The sequence below is a fragment of the Hesperophylax consimilis genome, chromosome 23 (genome assembly GCF_061612785.1).
Source record: "Hesperophylax consimilis isolate HC1 chromosome 23, BYU_Hcon_1.0, whole genome shotgun sequence".
NCBI classification, from domain to species: Eukaryota; Metazoa; Arthropoda; class Insecta; order Trichoptera; family Limnephilidae; genus Hesperophylax; species Hesperophylax consimilis.
In genome coordinates this window covers 17,504,472-17,531,423 of record NC_142858.1, presented here as the reverse complement: position 1 = coordinate 17,531,423, position 26,952 = coordinate 17,504,472, and the positions used below count along the sequence as shown (strand labels likewise).

The following is a 26,952-nucleotide window of genomic DNA, read 5'->3' as shown; positions in this document are numbered from 1 at the left end:
ATGGAGGGGACAGGGCGCGAGGCGGCGTGCCAGGTGTGCGGGGACAAGGCGTCGGGCCGCCACTACGGAGTGCCCTCGTGCGATGGCTGCAGAGGATTCTTCAAGAGGAGCATCCGCAGGTATCTTTTTATCTTTTAATAAGCTTTGGTCAAAGACCCCACAAATATCAGGTAATAAAAACATTCTACAAACTTTCACTCCGTACAAAAAAAAGGAAACAAAAAACATTTCACAAATTAAAATATATCTTAAAAGAGTACAAAATATACATACTACCAATAATTACATATAACCAGTTTTTTGAAATCTTAATTTATAATTAATGAATATTTTTATTATGTTTCTTAATATCAAATTAAGATCTTCTAATTTAAAGAAAATAAATAATCTTGTATACATCAAAATAATCGTCTTTTTTCGAAACACGTCATTAATATTAATAGTTACATACATATTTTGATTTTTTTTAAATTCAATGTAAATCAACTTAATATTGTTACTATTAAGTTCTGCGAGTATTTTAGTTTTGTATTATTGTGAATGCTGTTTCGGGGTTCAATGCAATTTTCAAACTGTGCCTTAAAAATATAAATATTAAAATTAGTTCTACGAATTAAACATAAAAATAATTAATACATACTTTGTATCTTATAAAGTCGTAAAATGTAGGGGTCTCAGTACGATAAGCACCCAGTGAGACTCACATCACCAAATAATCTTTGTTAACAAAACAAAATTTAACAAAATAGTGCTCACGTATCAATAAAAATATTAAATAAATCAGTCATGGTTTACAAGTAAAGTGCTCTTACCGCTGAGAACTACGGTTTTTCAATTATTTGTCTTTTAAACATTTAAAACATTCAACATTTCGTCGTTTATGTGAAAAAAATATTAACGTAGGCGGTAGGCGTTAATGTTCATGTCGCTAAGAACTCCACGGTGTTCTTCTTACTGTATTTCTCGTCAATCAGAAAGAGGTTAAGTTAAGTACTTGTGTAAACAAATCCAACAGTGACGTGCTCTCATAATCCTGCCGCTGAGAGATGTATCGTAAAAACCTCTTTCGATATGCCTTTATGAGAGCTTCGTTGGAACCTACCCACCTTTCTGCTAAATTCGTCGTTTTATGATGGAACTGATTAGCACCGGGCTATCAGTGAGCGGTAGGTACGCATGCATGCACCAAATAAAGCGACGTATGCACGGAGAAAAATGATCATGTTAAAAAAGTAATTGTTAATTTCCTGATAAAATATTAATCACACGAGATCAGTATATCAATATCAGATTTGTATGAACTCGTTTTTCCACCGTCCTGATTAAAACACTCGCTTTTAACTGATACTTCGTTAGGATCTCTGTCAATTCATTCATTAAAGGCCTGCAGTCCCGCTTTTAACAGTAAAACCAATAATTTGAGCAGATTTTTATTTAATTAACAGTATTTTATATCAGTAAGTTTTCTTCGTGTGCTCTGCCGCAATAAATAATTATCGTTTTACCCAATTAAACACAATGGACATCCACTATATTTCGAAATAGCAAAAACTTAAAAAATATATATGGATAATTTCTGCAGTTTTTTTTAAATCTGTTCAGGCTTCCGATAGAGGGTCTGAAACACGACTACTGTCCTCTGTCTTTTAAATAACAGTTTTCCGTTAAAAAAAGACGTTCATTCATTTTATCTGTGATCTCGTGACGTTTTGTTCCAATTAGATACTTAATTTAATAAACGTAAAGTTAAAGTAGAGTGGGTGTTTTGTCCACCCTCGCCCCATGTAGAAAGCTGCACCCCCTATTGAATATTAGTCCTGTGGGAGAAAGGTGTCAGGTCAACCGCTGCCGCCGATATTATGTAAATACAGATCACAACATGCCTCATTTATTCCCTATTCGACTCGCCTCAAACTTTGACAAACTGACAAAGAAATTTGTTACCAATGATCAATCACTATTTCATATTCTTTCTTCTCAACCAACATAAGGGAGAAATTTTCTCTCGTGCGACCTTCTTGAATATTAATAAAAATCTTTTTTTAGTGTCTTTTTTTGTGTTATGAAATTAAATTTTACTTTACAGTTAATGGGTTTGATTAAAAAAATATTAGCTTTATGCTTAATTACTTTATTACATGATTTAGGAATCACTTTTTACTGTCATATCGAATGCTGGGTTTTGTAATCTGCAACACAAAATATTTATCTTATACGGCAGTGGTAAAGATGTTTTACTGTATCCTGGTTCTCAGCATTCTCAAGAGTGGCTCTGTAATAAGGGGACCCGAAGATACCACTTAAATGATGTAGAAAAGTTATAAAAAGATTAATGTGATACCTTTAAGTGCCAGAGTTTGGGTACTAACATCTATTTTTTAGGACTATATCGTTTAGACTCTAGACGTTAGGAGAAAATATGCAATGGTTTTAGTATCACATTAGCTGCTCTATAGGCACATTTGCAATCCTGATGTTCCGAAACCTATTGGGCTTTATGTCCAACTTCACCAGAGCTAGGCGATACAGGCTTTTTTATTTTTTTAAGAGGCAGGACAAACCTAGCAATGATCATGACTCTGGGGAGAGTGCTTCACTCTCAAACCACCTTTCTTCTGAGGTAGACATTTTTTAGTTAAAATTCAGTGAATTCAAGATTGCAATAAATATTTTTTTCAGCCAAGGCTGCATTTCAACGTATGTATTAAATATATGTAATTATTTAATCTATGTATGTTATTAATAACTGTAAATTAAGACCCTGTTCAGAAAAGTACCACACTGAACCGCGCTACAAACCGTTACCTTTATCGGCCCTATAAAAATGCTTTTATGTGTAAATAAAATCCTTCTTTCGGATATGGTTTTTTTTATAGTGTGGAAAATTAAAATTCGAGTATGATATTAATTTGTGCCTGAACGTCGCGAAAACAAAACAAAAAAAAATATTGCGAATTTTTTTTTGCACTTAACAAAACAGGTGACTTTTTGACAGTCGAGAATTTCAACCTTATCGCCATTGGTGAGTGCGTACATTCGTTCAAATTTTACGAAATGAAATTTCAATATGAATTTGAAAAATGAATATGATTCGGCGAATACTTTGTCATAAAATATGCGAGCAAATATATTTTTTACTTGTGTGATCAATAAATGAATATAATTCTTTTTATCTAATCCTTTCTTATGTGTAGCATATTTATGGGTAATTCCAATGTTCGCGATTACTTTTTATCACGTTATGTGCGCGATCATTTGCAATTCTTATTTCAGCTTTGATGTGCTTTCTTTTTCCTAATTTTAGTTAAAATTTGTGGTTTTTTCTTAATGTTTGCTGTCATGTATTACTCTGTACTATGTGCGAGATTATTTTTGTGGTGCTTTGTCTTGTAGGTACACTGTGATGTTATGTGCTCCCTTATAACTGAACAGAAAATCATCTGATCCATTCCGATTTGACAGACAAGTAATATAGTTAATTGAAACTATCTTGTGACTCCTAGGCCCTAGATATTGCCAATGCAATTAATTATTTGTTCGAGAAAGATATTTTAATGTTTTGATAAGTGTCTCTCTCTGGTTTCAATCCTGGGATTGGTTTGCAGCAATTTCATCAAATCTCCTCTTCCATTCTTCCCTGTCTTGTGCGGCTCTTTTGACTTGTGCATATGATGAGCAGCGCACGTCCACCAGCAGGTCCTCCAGGTACTCTCGTCCCCTAGAGTTGGTCCCCTCGGTCATACCCTCCATTATGACATGCAAGAGGCCTTCTTGTCGTATAACATGGCCGATCCATCTTGCACGCCTTTCGGACAAGGTCCTGAGCAGGTGCCTTCCTGAGATGTGGTCCTATAGAAGACTGTTAGGAATTTCCTGGAGAGACCATATTACAAATGAGGAGGTTCTCCAAAGAATCGAAGGAGGAGGATAAGTGTGCTAGGGTGTAATTTTCCACCTACAGATGATGTGTGTTGTTCTTTAGGAACCTGGACTACGTGTGTAAAGAGGTGAACCGCTGCGTGGTCGACGTGACACGCCGCAACCAGTGCCAGGCTTGCCGCTTCTCCAAGTGCCTCAGGGTCAACATGAAGAAAGATGGTAAGTTCAAGTCATTGTTATCACACTCATTTATTTATTGGAATGAAGCTCTGCGGAATTCCTGTAAATGGTATGGAAACAGACACAACATAATATGCTTAACACATACGCAAATATTGTTAAAAAATTGTATTCACACAAAAAATGTACATTTTTTTTCATGTGAATATATTCTTTTTTCTAAAAGGGAAGAGTGCTGTTAAATCAGCGTGAAATAGCGTGTTAATTCATTTTCGGAATTTTGTTAACCTATCAGGTTCAGATATCTTTTTTAATAAATACATTGTCATGTAGACGAAATAAAAAAGTAGATAAAGAAACTCTGAGAATTGTAAATAGTTAGGTACCATTTCGATGGTTCCATGATAACTCAACACAGTGACAATTCAACACACTTTTAAAAAGTGATATAAAGTCATTAAAACGATGAAAAAAATGTTTTTTAACCTAACCTAACCTACTTAACCCAGTAAATAAAGTTTTTGTTTCATCACTTTCCATGAATTTATATAACTTTTTAAAGATGTGATGAATTATCATTGTGATGATTTATCCGGTCACCGTGTCCTCCATATGTATATAACAAATATGTATATAATATGTGTTTCACACTGATATTTACTGAGACATTAATCGGACACCGATCAACTGCTACACTTCCAACCCGTACCTAAATCTGTTAGAATGGAAGTATATATTTTTAATTATAGTTTTGTGAAATTATAATATTATTATAATCATCATCATCGAAAATACTAATACCGGTTGTTTGCGCGCCCTGAACTCAAATTCGCTTTGAATTTGTCATTTTTCAATATTGGTACTGATTGTGAAAATAGTTCAGAAAAGCGATAAAATTTAGTTAACTACTAATTATAAAATATAATATAATTATAATGACCGGTCGGTGGCCGAGTTGACATCGCGTTTGGGTCCCACCCAGGCGTAGTGTGTTCAATTCCTCGGCTGGCTAAGTCCTCCATCACAACACAAGCAAAATTTTCAGCTTACTGCTGTGGTGGTAGTAGGAGATTTTCAAATATTGTCAGGTTATTCGTAACCCGGGAATGTTTGTCTTTCTTTAAAAAAAAAATTTAACAGCAAAATATTTTACTTGTAATTGTGTTAATTTCAAAATTGGAACTGATTTCTCAAAAATTCAGACTATCCTGTAGTTTTTCACGGGTCTGCGCTAGCAATAATAATATTTGAATAAAAGCCATTCCATTAAGACATATGCAGTCCACACATCTGAAATTATCATTATGTACCTGTAATAGGTATTTAATTAATAAGGGGTTGGTTGGTTTAGCCATCGGTAGTAAGTAATAGGAGCTAAATGGAATAAATGACATCGGCGCGCGGGAGGAGTGAACTGTTGGTGTGGTGTTGAGTGCGCCGGGAGAGCGTCAAGCCGCGCCGGGTGAAGCAAACATTGACACAAGCTCTCCAAACGTGTTTGGGAAGTGACAGATTCACCCCCAAGTGTTGGCGGTAAACAGTCCCGGCCAAATGTGGCCAACTGCTTTTCCGGCATCGATCCTACCCTGCTCCCACTCTCCTTTAAACACCTCACTCCTACATACCCTCTTCACACTTCTCCGATGGGAGGATGAAAAACACGGTACGGCTAAGGAATAGTAACACTTTTTCGTACGCAAGTATGTACTACATTATTAATCGTTATACGCAAAGTCCCCAAAGTAACAAGCACTGTGGATATTGTAACAAAAATTTTCAAAAAAAACTCTTTTAACTCATCTCATTAAAAACAAAACAAATAAATTTTACAAACACACGAAACACGCTGTTTAAAACCAACGAACTCTTTCAAATACCTGAAACAAATACATTATTTGGTCAGTGTAATTGCAAGTACATTGCGGCTAAAATATACAATAATGTACCCGAAAAACAAGACAATTAAAAATCTAAGCAACCTTAAAATCTTGGCTAAATATTAGATCATCAATGAAAGTCGTAATAATTAATAAACAATAATTAGTTAATTCACACACATGTAAATAAAAAGGTCTCTAGTCCCACTTCTGTTACCAAATACCAATACCAACCTGAATTACATAATGTTGTCAAATATTTTTCCTTCCAACTTCCAACAAATATTCCTGTCGAAATTAACCTTTAATGAAAATAACCTATTTTGAAATATGTGCAGACTAGTCTGTCTCCACAGTGGGACTGGCGCAGTAAAAATATATGAAAACCCTACTTATAATTGTAGTTATGCCTAATAAATAAATTAAATAAACATACCTACATATTATTAGCCTTACCTCTAAGAGTTAACTTTAATTTTATAATGTATTCGAAAAACTTTAACCAGTGATTCTTGAGATGATTCGCAGTGAAATCTCGCAGAATCTCGAGCAATTAATGAGCATATAAATATATATATATATATATATATATATATATATATATATATATATATATATATATATACACACACAGAACGACGTATTGCCTAAAGATGGTTTCGAGTTCCAAGCTGTAAAATAGTCATGTTTTTGGCCTATACACCCGTACGTTTTGATGCTGAAGATGGGTTCTGCGAGATTGAGGAGAGAAAGAAAACCATAAAAAATCGTGAATAAACAACAACAAAGAATGATTTTTTGTCATGATCGTTCAGATTTACCTACGTATAGATATAACAGTGCCTTCAGGCTACCGTTTTCACCCGTGCTAACTGAAGCCACCGCGTGAAAGCTCGGCCCATTGTTCGATCCCTTGTTTCTTAAAAAAGGTACTTTAATGTTACATTTACACTTGCGAGCCGAACTACGTATCAATCTTTTCCATGATTCGTATTCCCAATTTTTTTAAAGTTGATTGTGATAGTAAAAGCCACACCTTGTCCTTGGTCAAAAGCAAAGCACGCCACTGGGTATAGTTAAATAATATCTGCAAAAAAAGTAATGGTTAATAAGTATACGTATAGTACCTCCCTAAATTGGACAAGATTTTTTTGTTTGTTTAAATCTATTGATTGCAAAAAGGTTTATGATTGTTTGTAGTTCTCGTACCCTAGAAATGACGGCAAACTAGAACGAGGAAAAATACGTTTCTTGAATATTAATAAACTTACTCTGAAATGGCATTAGTAACAAAAAATAATTGAAAACCTCTCAGGCAGATCTTTAAGATTCTGTGTTCTGAGGAGAAAAAGGTTCAAAATCGAGCGAGAAGAATAAAATTTTAAAAAATATATAGGTGTATTATATACGAATATATTTTCACCTAATTTTGAGATTTTCATCAAAATTCAAAATTCAAAAAATTATTTACTGCACAAAAAGAGTACAAAGGATATAATAGCTTATAGGTTACATCCTATTTCTTCCAGCTAACCCAACAAATACACATTATATTACATAACCCAACAATTATATTGCGAACTCCCCAATACAACGGTTTCACACTATGGGAAACCAATACTTAGGTGATGTCGATATATTTAATATTAACTTTGCGAATTTTGTGGATTACGTAAAAGATTTATTTCAACACTATTCCTAAATGGAAGCTATATTTTTGTAAACCAGTCAAATCGCAGTATTTTTTAATTTATGTTCTTGTTATTTTTAATTTTGTTTCTTGCGTATATTATGTTTTAATGTAATTTTATTTTTATTATTTCTTTCTGATGTTTCAAAATTGTCATTAAAATTGTACCACTTACATGTAAAAGACCTCTGGGCGTTAAATAAATAAATAAATAAATTACATGTAAACAAATGTATGAAAATAAAATATAAAAAACAGAGGTATTTAATTTAAGTAAGGTAAGTTAATTTAAGGTGTAGTGACATTTGTTTAAAAGAAATGTTTAACATCATTATATGTGTGGACGGCAAAAGAAATGGCGGGTAATTATGTTTGCCTATGTTATAAATATCGACTCTTCAATTATACTAGTATATTAACCAGAGATGTGCAAAATGGGTACCCAAAACCATTTGAAATGCAAAATGGAAATAGGTCAAAACTTTTCCATTTGAAAATGCAAAATGCAAAATGGTTTTTAGAAAAGCATTTCAAATGCAAAATGCAAAATACCTATTTTCAAAATGCATTGAAAATGCAAAATGGTTTCTAAGGTCAAACAATTAAAATAATTATAGAATTTTTAAACAATTTTGTCATTTAATAATGGACATCAATGTAGAAAAAACATATTACATGATGGTAAATCCAAAAACACCACGACTACAGATTATGAAACCACAAAAAATTTGCGCGGGACTAATTTTGCCAACGTAAAAACATAGAAACTGCTATCTAACATTTAATACTATGTATTACAGCGTCATGGCCCACAGTGGGCTGAAAAGGCTATTTTCTATGAAAGGCGATTTTCAGCCCACTGTGTGGCCCCATGTTTAGTATTTGAATCAGTATTTTTTGGAATGGTATAACTCAATTTCCAGGGCTCCTACCAGGGAGCAACTTGACAAATGTAAATTATCTCTCATAGCGAGGTTGAGGACCGACTGATATTTGGGGCTTATGAAAAAAAGATGAGTGGAGATAGTAGGAAGAATGCTGCAAAAAAGCATTTAAAATGGAAAATGCATTGAGAAAAGTATTTAAAATTCAAAATTCAAAATGGTTTTTAGAAAAGCATTTAAAATGGAAAATGGAAAATACCCATTTTGCATTTTGCATTTCCATTTGAAATGGATTTATTTGAAATAAAGCACATCTCTGATATTAACCTAACCTAACCGTTACCTAACGACGCCGAATAATACTCTGGTTTCTAACTCATTCATTTGACTTAGCCTTATTACAATAGAAGTATTAAATTAAAATAATATGTATATTTACTGTCGTATGAATTTCTACAGGAAAAAAATAATTCAATTATATATTATTATTATATATTTTAGTACCTAAATAGAGTATAAATTGCCATTAGTTTGTCGATGGGAATATCTAATTAAATTTAGTTTACTCGTGAACAAGTACTGAGTGTTGCGCTCACTGACTTCAGAGGTTGCGTTACACGTTACACCTATCCTCCGATCATACGCGTATAAAATCTTTCTATACCGTGGTATCACATATTTATAACACATACCTACCACTAGCAATTTGACATAATTCCCTCTGCACCGAACTCGTTAAAGTCTTTTAAACATAGTTACGTCAAATGGGTAATCAACATTCCGCTACATTTTTATTTTACAATGTTTTTTATCTGAAAACTTGTATTCTAATATCTTGTTTTATAAAGTTTTATTTATTTTCTTCCTTACATTAACTACGTTTAAATAAGATGAATAATAACAATAATAAAATTTAATGAAAATTTGCCCTTTTTGTAGGTACACTACTATTTAATACAAATAATCGACTTGTTTTCAAATTTTCAACTCTAGTGGGTTCTTCATTAGATCACGTAAAATTAAAACGACGCCGCAAAGTTAATTTACGATTATTGAAGAAATAATATAATTGGTTAGATTTATTTAGTTAATACACTATATTAATGCCTACAGCGTAAGTGCAGGTTCACCAAATAAATAAAATAAAACAACAACAATAAAATATCCGTCACGAGACGCCTGGCAGATGTGAAACATCGAAATTAATTTGTATTGAAGGAAGTAAATATGAAAGTAAACAAGTTTTTTTTATATTTGATAGTAAAACAATTACTAAAAAAATATGTATTTTTAAGTTAACTAAAAAAATGTTAAATCATTTACAGAAAATATGTTACAATGTACATATTAATCATTTCACGTATTGCAACCATAATCAAGCTAGGCTTGTGTGTAAGGGGAATGTGTTATGCTATTTCCTTAATAATTTTTTTAATTATTCACTTTACATTTTCGGGGCGTTTTTTTTAAGATATTCCTTAAAATCTTTATTATTATTTATATTTCACTTTTTTGTAATGAATGAAAAAACATTACTCCAAGATATTTAGTTGGGAATTGCCCCATACAATGGACCCATAAAAAAACCAATCACTGAGTGGACCTAAAAAGCCAGGTCCATGGACAATACCGTGTAGACCTCAATGTGTACGGCTTTGCATTACGATGTTTTGGCGGGATTAACAAAATCCACAATTAAAAATTAATTTCAGGATGAAATTTTTATACTAATAAAAATAAATATAATACATTACATTATATATATATAAACTGTAGGAAACGTATTAATCTGCCGATCGTCAAACGATGATTCTGAATATATAAGTTTTATATGATATTATTATAAGTAGAAGTTATAAATCGTCATTTAAAAACGAATAAAACACCATCCCATTAAAACACACCGTTTGTTTGGTACGTCTGAACTGATGATTTATCAAAACCAGTCTACGTGAGTAATATATATATATATATATGGTCTACAATATCCACAATAATTCGTGGAGAATTCTTGAATTGCGGGGAAACGCTAAGATTTTACGAGAATTGTGGGGAAAACCCCTTCGTGGAGAAAACGCGGTCATTCAGGGCATTTCTTGATTATCCAACCATATTGAAAAATAATATTTACAATAATTGTTAGAACGCAATATATATCGTTTTCGTTTGCAGCAAATTTTCCAAAATATCTATTTTTAAAGCCTGAACGAAAGAAAAAATTCTAAAATGACTAGATAATAATACAAAAATTCTAATGTAGCAAACACTTTGTGGCTATACACAATTATAATAATAAGAATAAAATAACTTTTTTTAATACCACTTAATTGTATATATTGAAAAAATTTAAAACCAACCGGCTTCGGTTCACCCTGAACCTCCATCAGGGTTATATAAAAACATTGTTTTTTACATTTTCATAAATACAATAATGTAGTATTAAAAACAAATTAATTTTACTCTAATTATTATAGGAAAATAAATGCTTATTTTAATAGAATCTTGTTTCATTTTGGAGGTATAAGGAGTTTATGGGTACTTATAGGGGAATTCGAATATATCTTTATCACTTGTGGGTATTTTAGAACATATGCTTTGGCAACTCTGATTCACATTCATCTTTGAACCGATGAAAACGGTTTAATGCATTCTTTTTAAACCGGTAAATTGTTCATTAGGTGCGGTCATGGATGCATTTTTGCACTTTGGTTCAATGGGATCACATTAGTGACGAGATGCTAACATTTTGCTTATTATTCTTCAATACGAAAAGCGGATAATCCCATACTTTACTGCGCCACCGTTTGAAAAAAAAGTAGGCTTTTTGAAACTGACTGCTGACGTAATGGGTCACGTACCTACACATTTATTTATTTACCAACGGACCACTTCCAATTACAACATATTACATATTACACGAAGTTAATACAAGGAGAAATGTTACAATACACGATAATTGAAAAAAATACTGCTATGAAAACAATAGGGCAAATAAACAATAAAGATAATGTCAAGTCAACAAGAACAAGGTTTTGATGGAGTTCACGACTTCTGCCATATCAATATAAAATATTACTTGCGTAATGATTGACAAAAATCAATCATTACGCTAAGTCCAAAGAGTTCAAGGTCCTAACTTGAGTTAACAAGTCTTGACATTGTATTGTACAACTGGTCATATCGGGATTATTAACGCCTCCGTTCCTTGCCAAATCGGCGCCCGGAGTCTGCTCCAACTGCGCCCGGCTTGGGCTGGCCCTGCATCTAAAGATGTATGTTAGTTTCTTCACTCTGTCTTTGAGTGTGTTTATGTGTGTGGATGATTTTAGGCATTGATCTACTGTATTTCTAAGGTATTATGTACACAAAGAATACAAATTTAAAAAATCAAATCAATATAAATAATATGGTTAGGTGATGACTTTATTTCTTTGGCAAGTAGCCTAGTGTCATCTACGCCAATGGTCCTGCCAGAGTATGACTACAAGTGGGGAGGTTCCCTCTCCCTTTAATATTGAAGTATTGTATAATACGTGAGAACTCTATCAGCTGACTTTGACACTCAAGAGAGAGAGAGGCTCCATTATTGACACTGTTTTCACGGATCATTATTTCTAAATAAGTCGCTAGGAGTGTAAAACGTATACTAGTAGCACATGCCTTATACTGTAACCGTTACAAAAGTGAAGAAGCATGAATAAAGTAAGAATTGAATAGAGCACCCTAGATAGTATATTCTTACCTAATCGGTTATTTATCATCTGGTAAAATTTTACGTGTAGGTTCCTACTTACATCATAATATACGATTAGTACCTACATATGTAAATTTAATTTAATGGATGTTTAATACATGGACAGTTAGTTTTCTAAGTTGTTTAACTAACTCGTAATTGAAGTTATTTATAAAAAGGTGCACTTTATGGGGTGCTAGCGGACCTGGCAATGCGTCGCAATTGCTAATATCATCTCCGACTTATTCCACCATTTGCTGTTATATACCACAATGTTACTGTTAAAAAATTACACTATATCAAATTTTATTATTAGTATCTCATTCAAATACTTTAAGTCTTATTCGGCGGTCCCCGACTCTTTCTACCATTCAAATCACTCTCAAATACCCCTGACACTAATAAGAACAAACTTTAAAATTATCAGAAAAATTGGTCCTGTAGTTTTTGAGTCTAAAGTGGACAAAGAAAGAAACATTATTTTTTTTATATATATTACCATATAATAATAATAAATAGATATATATCTATTTACTTTCCCACTATCGCTTAATTACCTACCTAATTAATATCTATATTAAATTTAACCTCGAATGGGTATGAACAAAGATTTACATATTTCAATCTAGGGAGTTTAGTTAAAAGACGAAATATAAATGACCTCTTAATGCTTTACAAAATTGTGAATAATCGTGTAAATAGTAACTCAGTCAATCAAATCAATTTTTACGCCAGGCCCAAATATACTAGAAATATGAACATATTTTGGACCGAAATTTTTGCCAATAACACTGGATATTTTAATCCTATGTCTAGAATGTCTCGATCATACAATGGTCTTGCTAAAACACACACTGTCATAGATATTTTTGCAAATAATATAACTTGTTTCAATAAATATCTCCACGTTTCTGTACTTAGAAAAAAAAATTTAAAAAAAAAATAAATAAAAAAATTGTTTAGTGGTTTAGAATTTTTCTACTTATTATGTGCTTCAATCTTTGTAATTAAGTTTTAAGTTTTGTATATAAATACTGTCATTGTTTTACATGTTTGTTTATGTAAATGTGCAAATGTGATTGCTGCAGACACATTAGTCTAGGGATATTTATAATTGTATTCTTTTATTTTGTAATCCATAATCAATGTTTTTTATAAATATCCTGTTTGTGTCTCGAATAAATAAAATAAAAATCTAGTATTTGGTTCACTTGATCATGCCATGTCTTCCTAGGGCTTCGCCAACTTCTTATACAAACATTTTCATAATAATAAATATCTAAAATCTACACAATTCATCAAAATCGAAAAGGCATTATCCGTATTTGATGACCAGATCTGAATAGCCAAATTAAGCATACCCGATTGGCGATGCCATAATTCCACTGGTTTAGGGCAGTTGGGACTCTTGTGCAGTGTTCACATTTTTTTTAACTGATCTTTTTTTTGTTTGTTGGGGTCATGAAAAACCACAATGGATAAGCTCACAACATCTAACGGATATTGGCGTGGTGTTATTATTAACTGTTAATTGTGTAGGTCAAATGTTAAATCAATATTGTAATAATTGTGCATCTTTATACTATGTAGGTTAACAGGAACATCCATAGATAAAGGGTAGGTAAGCTAGTAAATATGGGTAAATGACAAGGGGAAATTATTGAACGATTCAACTTGCTACCCACTTATTAGTAACCAACGTACCTTTGATAATGACAGACTTAATGTAAAAACTCTACATATTTGCAATAAAGAAGCGCAATTAGAAAAATAGAAACGTTTAAAGAACTTAGCTTAATAACAAGATAGAACTAAATTGCATTTTGAATTAACAATTTGCAAAAAAGACGAATTTTCCGATTTCTGCTGTTATACCCACAATAATTACTTTATCAATTGAATATCAGAAAATTAATGCAAGTACTAGTACCTACCTATTTCTAAAAATTATACTGAAAGTCTACATAACATAATTGACTGAGCGTAGCCAATTCCTGTTTTGACTCGAATACTTAGAATTTCGTCTGTCTGAAAATTGGTTTGTGTGCTCCGGGTCCGCTCAATCCTGTCAAGATGGTAGCCGTGGTTGATGGTACTTTTTATTGTGATGTCAAGTCGGAGTAATCAACATTCTGCTGTTCACAGAACTACTTGTATTTATTAGGAACTTACATGAAATGTGTTGAATTAAACAATGGCCCAGTCCTAAAGGAAAAGATTTTCTTTTGGGATACTGTGTAGTGAGTCTTTGTGAGATATTCTGTTAATTTATTAAAAATCAGGTCAGATTATTCTTTTTCCTGTTAAAAACGGGACTGCGGGCCTTTAACGAATGAATTGACAGAGTTCCCAGCAAGGTATCAGTTAAAATCGTTGTTTTATGAGGACCGCTGAACATTGTGTTCATGCAAATATCGATATTGATATTGTCGCATTCCGTCGTGATATTTATTAGGAAAAGAGCACGTGTTCTAGAGATTTTTAATTTTTATGATATATTCTGAATGACTAATATTTTATCAGGAAATTGGCATGCTTTAACAGGTAATTTTTCTCCGTGTAGGTACTACAAATTTATGATTGGGAACGCGTTTGGTGTGTCAGCAGAATGCTCGTTATTCGGTCACTTCGGTGAACCTTCAAAGTCAAGTATTTTTCCGGATATTTGGTATCTCCGTACCAGGTGTGGCTGCCGAACTCAACGACTGGTGTGCACTTGCTATTTGTAAAGGCCTGGAGCCCCAAGACCTATTCTTGCTCCAAGAGGAAACCCCCGCTAGATAAACACTCATGTCCTATTCTAAAGCTATCCGAGTTATTACAGTTTCTGTGCCTTTCTACACAAAAAGCTATCTTGACCTAAACTGCCGTTTATGTTGCAAGTTTATTTTTTATTTTATATTATTTATACCCGCTAAACTGCCAAAGCAATTTGTCAGCAGGTCAGTTTAACAATATTAATATATTACTAAAGTATTCAAATAACGAGAAATCACAATATTTAAAATAGATACAGAAGAATTTAAATAAGAACTTAAATAACTACAAAAACAGAGACATATAAAAAATAAAAAATATATAAAAAAAGAAACAATAGAATAACTTTTAACTTACTAAAATACAAAAGAATGAAATATAAAGACAGTCAGTTGTAACACAGGCAAATTACTCATATTATATACATATGCATAAGATTATAAACAATATCAGTATAAAATATATATATATATATATATATATATATATATATATATATATTTTATAAGCTTTATCTATTAACCATTTTTTAATTTTATTTTTCAATTCGGTGGTGCAATTTGATTGAATTTTTATGTCCATTGGAATCTTATTAAATATGGTAGGATAGTAATAATAATAATAATTGCATAATTAAAATGTATTCGTGCAGACGACAAAGGGTCATTATTGTGGATCAAAAACAATTTCAGATACGGACTTGGGAACACTAACATTTAAAAAAAGGAAAAGTAGAAACTCAAACGATCGGCAATCATACAAGGTTATTTAAAGTTCGTTGGGCTAGACGGATAGATATCAAAACCGTTACTATGTTATAACCAGTTAATGTTAAAAGAACTGTTTGTGTAGCAGTCCAGCACGAGCGCGCGCCCCGAGCGGGCCGGCCCTACCCCGCGCCCCTGCTGGGCCAGGCGGTTAAGCCGGACCTGCTGCTGCCCCCTCTGCCCTACCACGCGGCCTATTTCACTCCGCACTTCATCTACCCGGCCATGCTCGCCAACAGCGCAATCTATCAACCGCATATCGGTGAGTCCTACCTTCTTTTTTACCATATAAAATAAAAGTAATGACACATTATTATACAGCTTACTTACTCGTACATTACCCTCTCGCCTGTTCCAGTAAACGACAGTCGCCGCAGCGGGCTGTGGGTTACAGCGGCAAAGGAGGATGAGGTGAGCAGCTCCCAGGAGAATAGGTCCACTTCCAGCGAAAGCAGGCTTTCCGCCACACACAGGCGACACGGTGAGCAGCAAGCAAACGCACTCAGCACCTCTCGTGTCATTTTATACATCGTCATCAGGGCCGTATCTGGGTCAAAACAATCTAGGTAGCTGCCTAGGGGAGAAAAAAATGGGGGTAGCAGTTCTAAAGACTATGTAGTTTCCATATTTTTCAGAAAATTATTCAAATTTATTAAAAAATACAAATATTTTGATTCCAAATGGCGTCAAATGCAGAATATCTGGACATCTAAATTGAATTGCCCAGGGCGCATCATTCCGAAACACGGTGCTGTTCGTATTCCAATTCCACTGTCACATAAATATTATTCCTCCAAGATTGAATAGAATATTATTACGATTGAAAAAATGATACCTTCATAATATTTACCTATTACCTATAAAATTTTGAAAATTCCAAACGAGTAAGTACCTACCATAGAAACGATAACTGAGTTGCGCTTTGAGGCATAATCATATTTTACTTTTGAGACTTTTGATGATGGAATTCCATGGCAATAATATTGCACCGTATATTAATTACGAGGGAATTCTACCACCAATTAAAATTCCCAAATATCAAACAGAATTCAACACGGCAAAAAAAAAACAAAATATAATTAAGTACGAAACAAATATATAAATAAGGTAACCTGTACTTAAAACCTGTGAAACGATAATAAAAGATGTCTAATTTGTGTTTTATGAGTAGGTACCTACTTAGATATTTAATAAAATTACAACGAGTAACTTCAATTCTTTCAAAATCAAACATTTATGCGTAGGTACTTGCGTTATGGAAATCTGTCTGAAAGTATGTCTTTCTTATATTTTAGGTTCACATGAAATCGCATCGGCCATATTTATTTCTCCCTTGTCCAACAATTCAACAAAAGGAGCAGTTTCCCCGGCAATAAAACCCAGCGATCATAAATCCAACACGGGAATTCCATCCACCACGACGGATGCAAACGGGGAGCTCTTCGCAAAGAATGAATGCATAAGCAGCGCTGACAGTAAAGGTCCACTCATCAACTTCAACGATATTTTCGTCCAGGCCAAAACTCTGAAGAAGGCTATCAGCGGAACTGGGGTATTGAGTGGGCCAAATAGTCCGGGAGTGTGGGACTTGTCATCGGGGCCCGGCCTATGTGACAGTATACACGAGGCGGCCGCTCAGGTGCTGTTCTTGACCGTGAAGTGGGTGAGAGCCATCCCTTCCTTCCTCCAACTCAGCAGATCAGACCAAGACTCCCTTCTCGGGGCCTCCTGGAGGGAGCTGTTCATCCTGACCGCCACTCAGTGGGGACTGCCCGTAGAAGGTAAGACATTTCATATCGAGACACTTCGTTCACTTTTATACAGAGATACAACACAAAAAACCTATAGGTATTGTTGGTTCTTGTGAACTGGACCGGCTAAGCCCCGAGGCAAACGATTCCTGGCGCGAGTAAAATTTTGGCGCACCTCGTCAAACCAATGAATAATATTTGGATGATTTGTGTTTTTTCGTAACACCGTTTTTATAAAAAAATATCTCAAAAGTGATATGTTAGAACTGTTAAGTGTTAAGTATTATCAGTGGTAATTCGGAGTCCGGATCGGGCTGTTCGGATATATAATATAATAATAAAGTTATAAATATATATTTTATCTGAACAACAAAAAGGTTGTTGCAGAAAACATATGGGATGTAAAGAACAATTAGTTATTGATTCTGTAATTCTAAAACAGATTCAAACTCGAAAACGTAATTTACATACTTGCTATATAGACTACCAAAAGGCTTTCGATAGTGTCCCGCACTCGTGGCTGATCAAAGTATTAAATATATATAAAATTAACCCCATTATTATTAGCTTTTTGGAAAATATTATGTCCTTTTGGAATACCAATTTACTTATCAATTTAAAAGGTACGAAAATAGTAATACCGGGCATCTCAATCAAAAGAGGAATTTTTCAAGGAGACTCGTTGAGTCCTCTTTGGTTTTGATTAGCATTGAATCCTCTATCTAAAATGTTAATTAAAAGCTAGTTTGGAATAAAAGTTAAGGGTAATACAAGGGAGAGTAGTACAATTTCGCATTTATTATATATGGATGATATAAAATTATTTTCGAATTCTGAACAAAATTTAGAAAAAATGATCGAGGTAGTTAAAAACTTTTCGGATGATATCAAAGTGACTTTTGGTTTAGATAAATGTAGAACGATCCATATAGAGAAAGGCAAAATTTTAGATGGAGACGAGAATATATTTAGAAATTTCCAAATTACTAGTATAAAAAGGGATGAGGTTTATAAGTATTTAGGATAACCACAATCAAATAGATTAGACCATAGGAGTATTAAAAATGATACTAGGATTAAATTTCAAACTAGGATCAGGAAAATTTTAAAATACAATCTATCTGCTAAAAATTTAGTAAAAGCAATAAATACTTTTTTTTATATTAACTCCACACAGGAGGCCCTGAAGAAAATATTTTCCCTCAGGGCCTATGTCATCTTTGGGGATGCTGTGTGGAGGGTATTTTTGTGGAGAGGAAGGAGTGAACATGGGTCTTGAAGAGTCCCATGTTATAGGAGGGAGGAAACACAGAGGCCGGCAGTTCGTTCCACAGCCGAGCTGTTGAACTTAAGAACGAATCGTAGAAGCGACCCGTTCTCATGTGACAAATGTCAACTGTGTACAAATGTTGGGCGCGCTTTTGGCGTGTATCCCGACTACGCACCGGTGCCGAAGGGATCAATGACGCTAGTTCCTCAGAGCATCTTCCATTGTAATACCGATAGAACAAGGACAGCATACCTACCTGACGCCTGTGCTCTAAAGATTGCAGTCCGTTTGTTAAGATTGGGGAATCTATCAAACGGACCGCCCGTTTCTGCACAGAGTCAAGGGTTTTTTTCAGGTATTTAGGGGCTCCGGACCAGAGATGGCTGCCAAATTCGACAGTAGGGCGCACTTGCGATTTGTACAGGGTCAGCAGTTGTGTACTATTAAAGTATCTGCGGACCCTGTACAGTACGCCCAGCTTCTGAGAGGTCAACTTTACTCTGGCTTCGATGGAGCCCCCATACCTGAGCTGGTCACTTATAGTTACACCAAGCATATCAATGGAAGGCCTGTTCGGAAGATTGCTTCCGTTGAAGGAGACTAGATTATCATTTGGATCCCTTTTAGACGTAATCAGACAGGATTGGGTCTTTGAAACATTAAATTAAACTTGGGTAATACCTCTATTAACGTACTCATTTGGCATAATTAAATGGTCTAATACAGATTTAGATAACTTAGAAAGATTAATTAGAACTACACTAACAAAGTGTAATTGCCATCATCCAAATTCAGCTATAGAACGAATTAATTTACATAGAAATTTAGGAGGTAGAGGTATAGTCAAAATAACTTCTTTGAAACATAATCAGGTAGAAATGGTAAGAACTTTTTTCCGTAGGAAAGCTCATAGCTCAGAAATGCACAAAATAATTTGCAAAGCAGATAGAAATATTACACCTTTAAATTTATACGATGAGAATGCCAACATTTTTATAAATCCCAACCAGGAGTTTTTAGATTCCTGGTCAAATAAAATTTTACACGCAAAACACTTCAATTGTCTCAACCAAACGTATGTTGACAAATTTTCGTCAAACAAATGGTTGAGTATTGGAGAGTTGAGCGCAGAAATAGAAGGATTTATGCTTGCCATTAATAGAGTCATAGAGTCATAGAGTCATTAATACTAAAAATTATAGGAAGTATATAATCAAAGATACAAATCAAATTGATGATTTGTGTAGAAAATGTTTGGCTTTTCCGGAAACTATAGAACATATTATATCGGGATGTTCTATATTAGCACCGTCCGAGTATACATTTAGGCACAATCAAGTTTTAAAAATAATTCACCAAAGTTTGGTAATTAAACATAACTTGATTGACTGCCGTAATATAGTACCATATTATGAATACGAACCAAATTCATTTTTAGGAAACGAATTTTATAAAATATATTATTATAAAACTATACTAACAGACCGAACGATTAGTCATAATAGACCCGATATAGTTTTACATGACAAAATTTAAAAAAAATAACTTATTTCATTGATGTCGCTATTCCGAATTCCTGTAATATTAAAAAATCTGCTAATGAAAAAATAAGAAAATACACAGATTTAGGAAATGAAATAAAAAGAATTTGGCATTCTCAGACTATAAAAATATTGCCATTCGTTATTTCGGCTACTGGCATTATACCTAGCTCTCTCATTAAAAATTTAGGCGTATAGATGTATCAAAAAATTTATATATAAAGATGCAAAAGTCGGTCATTTTGAATACATGTAGGATAATGGAAATTTTTTTAAATATTTATTTTGAGGGATCAGTAGGATTTATAGGCCCTGTTAGAAGTTCTACCGAGCCGAACCCTCTGATATGAAAATATCTGGAGTCGGTGAATTATTTTCCCATTTGATCTCTGGTGAGTTGACGTGTTGTTTTGTATTTATTTTGCTTATATAATGCACTTGCATAATGTTGATTGACTAGATGATCATTTGTGGAAAAGAGAGTGGAAGGGTTTAGTTCTTCCTATGGGGAAGATTTAACCCGGACAACAAAATCGGAAGCATTATAAAAAAAAGCTAAGTAATAAAATATAAAATATTATTACATGGTATTAATTTAAATAAACTTTGTATTTATGGAGAAAACATCCCAATTGTTGAAAACTGGAATAAATTAAAATATAAAGTTGTAATGTTCTAGAGAGCGAAAGTGCCCCCGACCTGCAGGAGCACGTGCGCCAGCTGGCTTCTTTGAGTCAGCGCCTCGCCGCACTGCGCGTGGACCATACGGAGTACGCCTGCCTCAAGGCCATCGTACTCTTCCGACCAGGTGAGAACTACCCATGTACATACTAAACTAGCTACAACCCAACTGTACCTATTACTAGAGACCTGAAAAAATGCTGGTTTTTCTTAAAATAATTAGAGCAACTTTTGTATTTTTCCTCTAAAAAGAGCAGTTTCCTATGGTTAGTGTGCTTTTTAACTGGATAAAAAGTATTTCTAAAAGCTCCAACACACATTCAATTGTGTTGTTTTGTGTGCCAGAAAAATTGCCAAATTTGATTGAGAGTGCCAAATTATGTTATCCTTGATATTGGTTTAAAAGGTTACCCCGTGGATGATTTGACGTGCATAATTTAATGGAAAAAAATGTTACCGGACAGCAAAGCGCCCATAACATGTTTTACTCCAAATGTGCTAAGGAATAGCTGATTAAAGTTTGTGGGGTACTTGCCGATACACCCTGTATACATAATGTATATACGTAATGTATTACATTTATTTTTATTAGTATAAAAATAAATAAATGCAAAGCCGTACACATTGAGGTCTACACGGTATTGTCCATGGACAACAACCTGGCTTTTTAGGTCCACTCAGTGATTGGTTTTTTTATGGGTCCATTGTATTATCGATATACATTTACATACGTAGTTGACGGCAGTACGACGTGTATTCGCCAGCGGTGTTATTACAATTGCTTTTGCCTAAATTTTAAATGATTTGATACATTTTATAAATTGTTCATTTTTTGCTAATCGCTTGGCGTTCCTGTCATTTGAGTTGCATTATATATGTAGCTTCAATTTTACCGCTTTGAATTTAATAAAACCTTCTAAAATGTTAGGTGATAATACGAATTATTATTGTATCGTACCGATGTGTAAAAAATGCAAGCTTTACGAAGCAATTTATCGCCGTTACAAGATATTTTCCTTACAAAAAAATGGTAGATCCCATCTTGATACGATGAGCGATCTGTTTTCTGACATTATTATATAAACGGTAAATTATATTGACATGTTTTAATAGTTTTCTGTATTAATGGACACTTACGAAGATCACAGTCACTTAATTTTTTTTTTAAATCGATCAAAATAAAAAAACGGTTTCAATAATCATCTCAGAATCAACATACAAAACTACACAGGATAAAACTTAACGGCAACCTTTCCCTCTCATTCGTCAGGTACGCTTGTAATAGAAAGAGATGCACAGAGATGTTACATTAATTTGACATCAGATTTCGTTCGACCAATCGTGGAGCGTTTTTACAGTATAGCTTCTAAATCATTTTTCATGAACGATTTATTAATTCTGAGAGAAAAAATATAAAAATACATATATGTACGTACATTCAGAATCGAATTTTTTGATCTACATCACAGATTCTCAAACTTATTTCGACCACCGCCCACTTTGAGATTTAAATAATATCTAGTGACCTTCATATTTTGAACTCACTTTTTTATATTACCTTTTGTTGCGTATCTATTTTTAATTTGGGAGGTGGTCAATCAGGTACCGCCGCCCCGGGAACCATACTCTGGGTTACCAACACCTCTGCCACAGGTCACCTGAAGTGGTTCGCTACGTTTGGTGACTTAGCAGGGGTGCCCGGGCTCATGGAGGGTTGTGCGTTCTGGATCACACTGATGAATGGGTCGGCCTACTTACTGCGGGGCGGGCCGGGCTGGGAGAGGCCGGTTGAGGGAGATCCAGTAAACCGGTTATCGCTGTCCGGGCCGCTGGATAGTACAGGGGCCCGACCCTTGGGCTCACGACCAAGGGTGGGCTGCCCCATCAGCCAGCGAAAAAACCCTGCCGCTGATGTTGTGCCGGTTCGTGACCGGTGAGGACCCAGCATCTAGCGTTTGGGGCGCACTGGGCGACCTCCACAGCCGGACTCTCCTGCCCATTGCCTAGAACCGCAGTCAGAAGAACATACCTTACATTTGGTGTATCCAGTTGCTCCACTCTCCAACTCCCCACCCAACCTTTTTAACCTAATCCTTCCCAACCCATCCTAAATCCCACAAACAAATAAAACAAACTTAAAAACTATGAACTCACAACAAATTAATATAAACTCAGCGACAGCGAACAGTAGGAGTCCTCAGTGCGGACCGAGGATGAAGGTGAATTTCGCTAACATTCGCGGTCTGCACACCAACCTAACTGCCATCCACCACCACCTTCTCTCACAAAATCCCCATCTCCTCTTCCTTACGGAAACACAGATTGCCGAGCCCCCAGATACCTCCTATCTGAACTGCCCAGGATATCATCTGGAAAGCCTTTTCCGGCCAAAAGGAGGTGTCTGCCTTTACAGCCGCGCTGACATCAGCTGCGCTCGTCTCGCAAATATCGAGAGCGCAAAACACGAAGTGTTATGGGTACGCGTGGATCTCACCGGTATGATGAGAATTTATGCGTGCCTATATCGCTCACCAAACCTTGCCGAATCAGACACTGTTGAGTTGTTTAAATACTTGAGTGACACTGTAGATATTCTCTTGCCCCGTTACCCATCGGCCGAGTTTGTAATCCTGGGGGACTTCAATGTTCATAATGAACAATGGCTGAAGTTCTCGGGCCCAACAAACTCTGCCGGTAGATCAGCGGAATCCTTTGCTCTTATCCATGGACTAAGCCAACTCGTAGAATCTCCGACCAGAATACCAGACATCCCATCACATCGAGCCAACCTACTCGATTTGTTTCTCACTAGTGAGACACTCGGGTACAGAGTGGAGGTGACAGCGCCCTTAGGATCCTCTGACCACTGCCTGATTACCACCTCTGTCCCATCCTCCATGAACCGTCAACCCGACAAACATGTAAAGAGGAAGGTATGTCACTACAGGGCAGCGAAATGGGACGGCATGCGGTCTTTCTTTGGCGCCTTTCCTTGGAGTACTGTATGCTTTAGCTCCGAGGACCCATCAATTTGTGCACGTGAGGTAGGAGAAGTAATCACATCAGCAATGGATTGCTACATTCCCTTCTCCGTCAAATCCTCTGGAGCGGGCACAAAACCGTGGTTTTACCATCGCTGTGCTGAAGCTGTCAGACTCAAAAATACGGCTTTTAATGCACTCCGGAAGATTAGCTCATTGAATAACCTTTCGGAATACCGAAAACGGGCAAGGGAATGTAAGAGAGTTCTAAATAGAGCTAAGAGCGATCACGACCAGAGAATTGCGAAAAAGCTGGCTGACTGCCCCACTGGTAGCCGTGCTTTCTGGTCACTCGCTAGCTCGATCGGAAGAAATTTCTGCAGAACCACTTTCCCACCTCTGACCAAGCCTGAAGGTCGGCTGGCTAACTCGGCCCGTGAGAAAGCTGAATTATTAGGCAAAATTTTCGCGGAAAACTCAACTCTTCAAGATAACGGAGACTCCCCCTTCCATTCCGCACTGCGGTTTTCAAATGGAGGAACCGAAGATCCGGAACAGAGAGGTTCTCCGAGTCTTGAACGAGCTGAAAGTCGACAAAGCCAGTGGGCCGGACGGAATACCTGCCTTGGTCCTCAAGAGGTGTTCTGCAGAAATGACTCCAGTGCTCGCGAAATTATTTAGGCTCTCTCTCAAAGGTGGAAAGGTGCCAGATCTTTGGAAAAAGGCAATCGTCCACCCAATCCCAAAAAAGGGGGACCGCTCCGACCCTTCTAACTACCGCCCCATAGCCATCACTTCCATACTCTCGAAGGTATTAGAAAGGATGGTTAACAACAAATTGCTCACATATCTCGAGAATAACAATATCCTAAGCGATCGGCAGTATGGATTTCGTCGAAACCGATCGTGTGGCGATCTACTCGGATATGTAACGCATATTTGGGGGCGGTACATGGAACGTTTTGGTGAAACCCAAACCGTTGGGTTGGATATCTCCAAAGCCTTTGACAGAGTCTGGCACCGGGCGCTTATCGGGAAGTTACCATCGTATGGGATCCACCCAACCCTGCATAGTTGGATTGCGGACTTTCTGAGGGGAAGAACAATTCAAACCGTGGTTGACGGCTCTTCTTCCTCACCGCACCAAATCAATGCGGGGGTGCCACAAGGATCTGTGCTGTCTCCGACGCTGTTTTTATTTCACATCAATGATCTCGTTGAATGTGCACCAATTCACTGCTACGCTGATGACAGCACCGTTCACGAGGGTTATCTTTTTGACAGGCCCCCTTCCACCTATGATGTCCGAACAGCTCGGGAAGTTTTGAAGCAAAAAATTGACCACCACCTAGAGATGGTTCGTGCCTGGGGTAAGGCCAACTTGGTCAGTTTCAACGTTTCAAAAACCCAAGCGTGTCTGATTTCGTCAAAGAGGGAGATCAATGACTGTCTGGTGCAATTTGATGGGAGCACTCTCCCCAATAAAGACTCCATTGAAATGCTTGGAGTAACTATATCAGACCAGCTCAAGTATCGGGGATCCATAGAAGCCCGAGTAAATCAGGCCTCCAAAAAGTTGGGCGTCTTGTACAGGGCTAGGAGATTCTTCAACAGTGACCAGCTGCTGACCCTGTACAAGTCTCAAGTCCGCCCAACTATTGAATTTGGGAGCCACCTTTGGGCTGGTGCCCCAAAATACTTGATAAACCTGCTTGAATCTGTGCAAAGGAGAGCGATCCGTCTGATTGACAATCCGTTGTTAACAGACCGATTGCCTTCTCTAATGCATAGACGCAATGTAGGCATGCTGTGTCTGTTCTACAGGTATTTCAATGGAGCCTGCTCCAAGGAGCTAGCAGCATTGATTCCTGATGCACCGGTACACGTGCGCGAAACTCGACGGACACGAACTGAACACCCGTTCACGGTTGACGTTGGCTTCATGAGAACGGGCCGTTTTTACGACTCGTTTTTGTGTAAGTCGGCTCGTATGTGGAACGAGCTACCGGCATCTGTTTTTCCTCCCTCCTATAATCCGAGCCTCTTCAAGGCCCGCATTAACAAATCCCTTCCTACAGCCCCTACCTTACTCCGCCTCACAACGCCGCCCAACCGGGTGGTGACATAGTTACCCTGTCTGTGCACTCCACAGGCAGGGACACTCTTGTGAGGTGTCACATAAAAAAAAAAAAAAAAAATCTAAAAAATATTTTTTGCAAATATATTTTTAAAACATGCATTATTATATGGATAGGATAGAAAGGGCCTGTGATATCCTATTTCTGAGAATCACTGAATGTTTTGATGAGAAAAAAACTCTTGGTAAATTCTTGGTTTGTTGTCAGTTCTATAAGTGGTTCTAACTGAGATGGTCCTGCTGTGTGTTGCATTTGAAAAAGCATCCAATACCCAGTCTGGTATGTCCATCTTTAAAATGTCCTGGAATCGTTCCTTAAAAAAATATTTTATTGCTAATGTTTATTACCCATTTCATTATTATATTTTCCTGGAAAACATGATTTTTATGAATGATTGAGATTTTTACAATTATTTTTCCAGTCATCTGAGCACACACATAAATATTTTTTTAAATCTAAAAATTATGCATTTAAGGATTAAATGAAAAGATAATGTAAATGTTTATTATTTTTTTGTATCCAACATTTGGCATTTTTTTCCTCTCTTTACCGAGATGACTGAGGGGGCTGTTCCATGTTTTTATAACAAGTCGATGGATGTATGAGGGTGCTTGTTACAGACGCGGGGGGCGGTGAAGGCCTGCAGTCACAGGCGTTGCTCGCCCTGCAGGGACACAGCCCGGGCCGCTGCGGCCGCCTGCTGTTGCTGCTGCCCGAGGTAGCGCGCCTGGCCGCCGGCGGTCGCCTGGAGCGCCTCTTCTTCCGCCCCACAGTGGGCGATGTGGCCATCGAGACGCTGCTCAGGGATATCGACTCCCCCTAA

The 26,952-nt window shown here is 36.0% G+C and overlaps 1 protein-coding gene across 1 annotated transcript; it reads left to right on the top strand.

Moving 5' to 3' along the window:
* LOC149412397 (nuclear receptor subfamily 2 group F member 6-like) lies at nucleotides 1-26,952 on the top strand. The gene is made up of 7 exons (XM_089645710.1): nucleotides 1-119; nucleotides 3,983-4,098; nucleotides 15,853-16,029; nucleotides 16,126-16,248; nucleotides 17,063-17,548; nucleotides 21,009-21,137; nucleotides 26,750-26,952. Exons 1-7 carry the CDS (start codon nucleotides 1-3, stop codon nucleotides 26,950-26,952), a joined length of 1,353 nt encoding a protein of 450 aa, XP_089501836.1.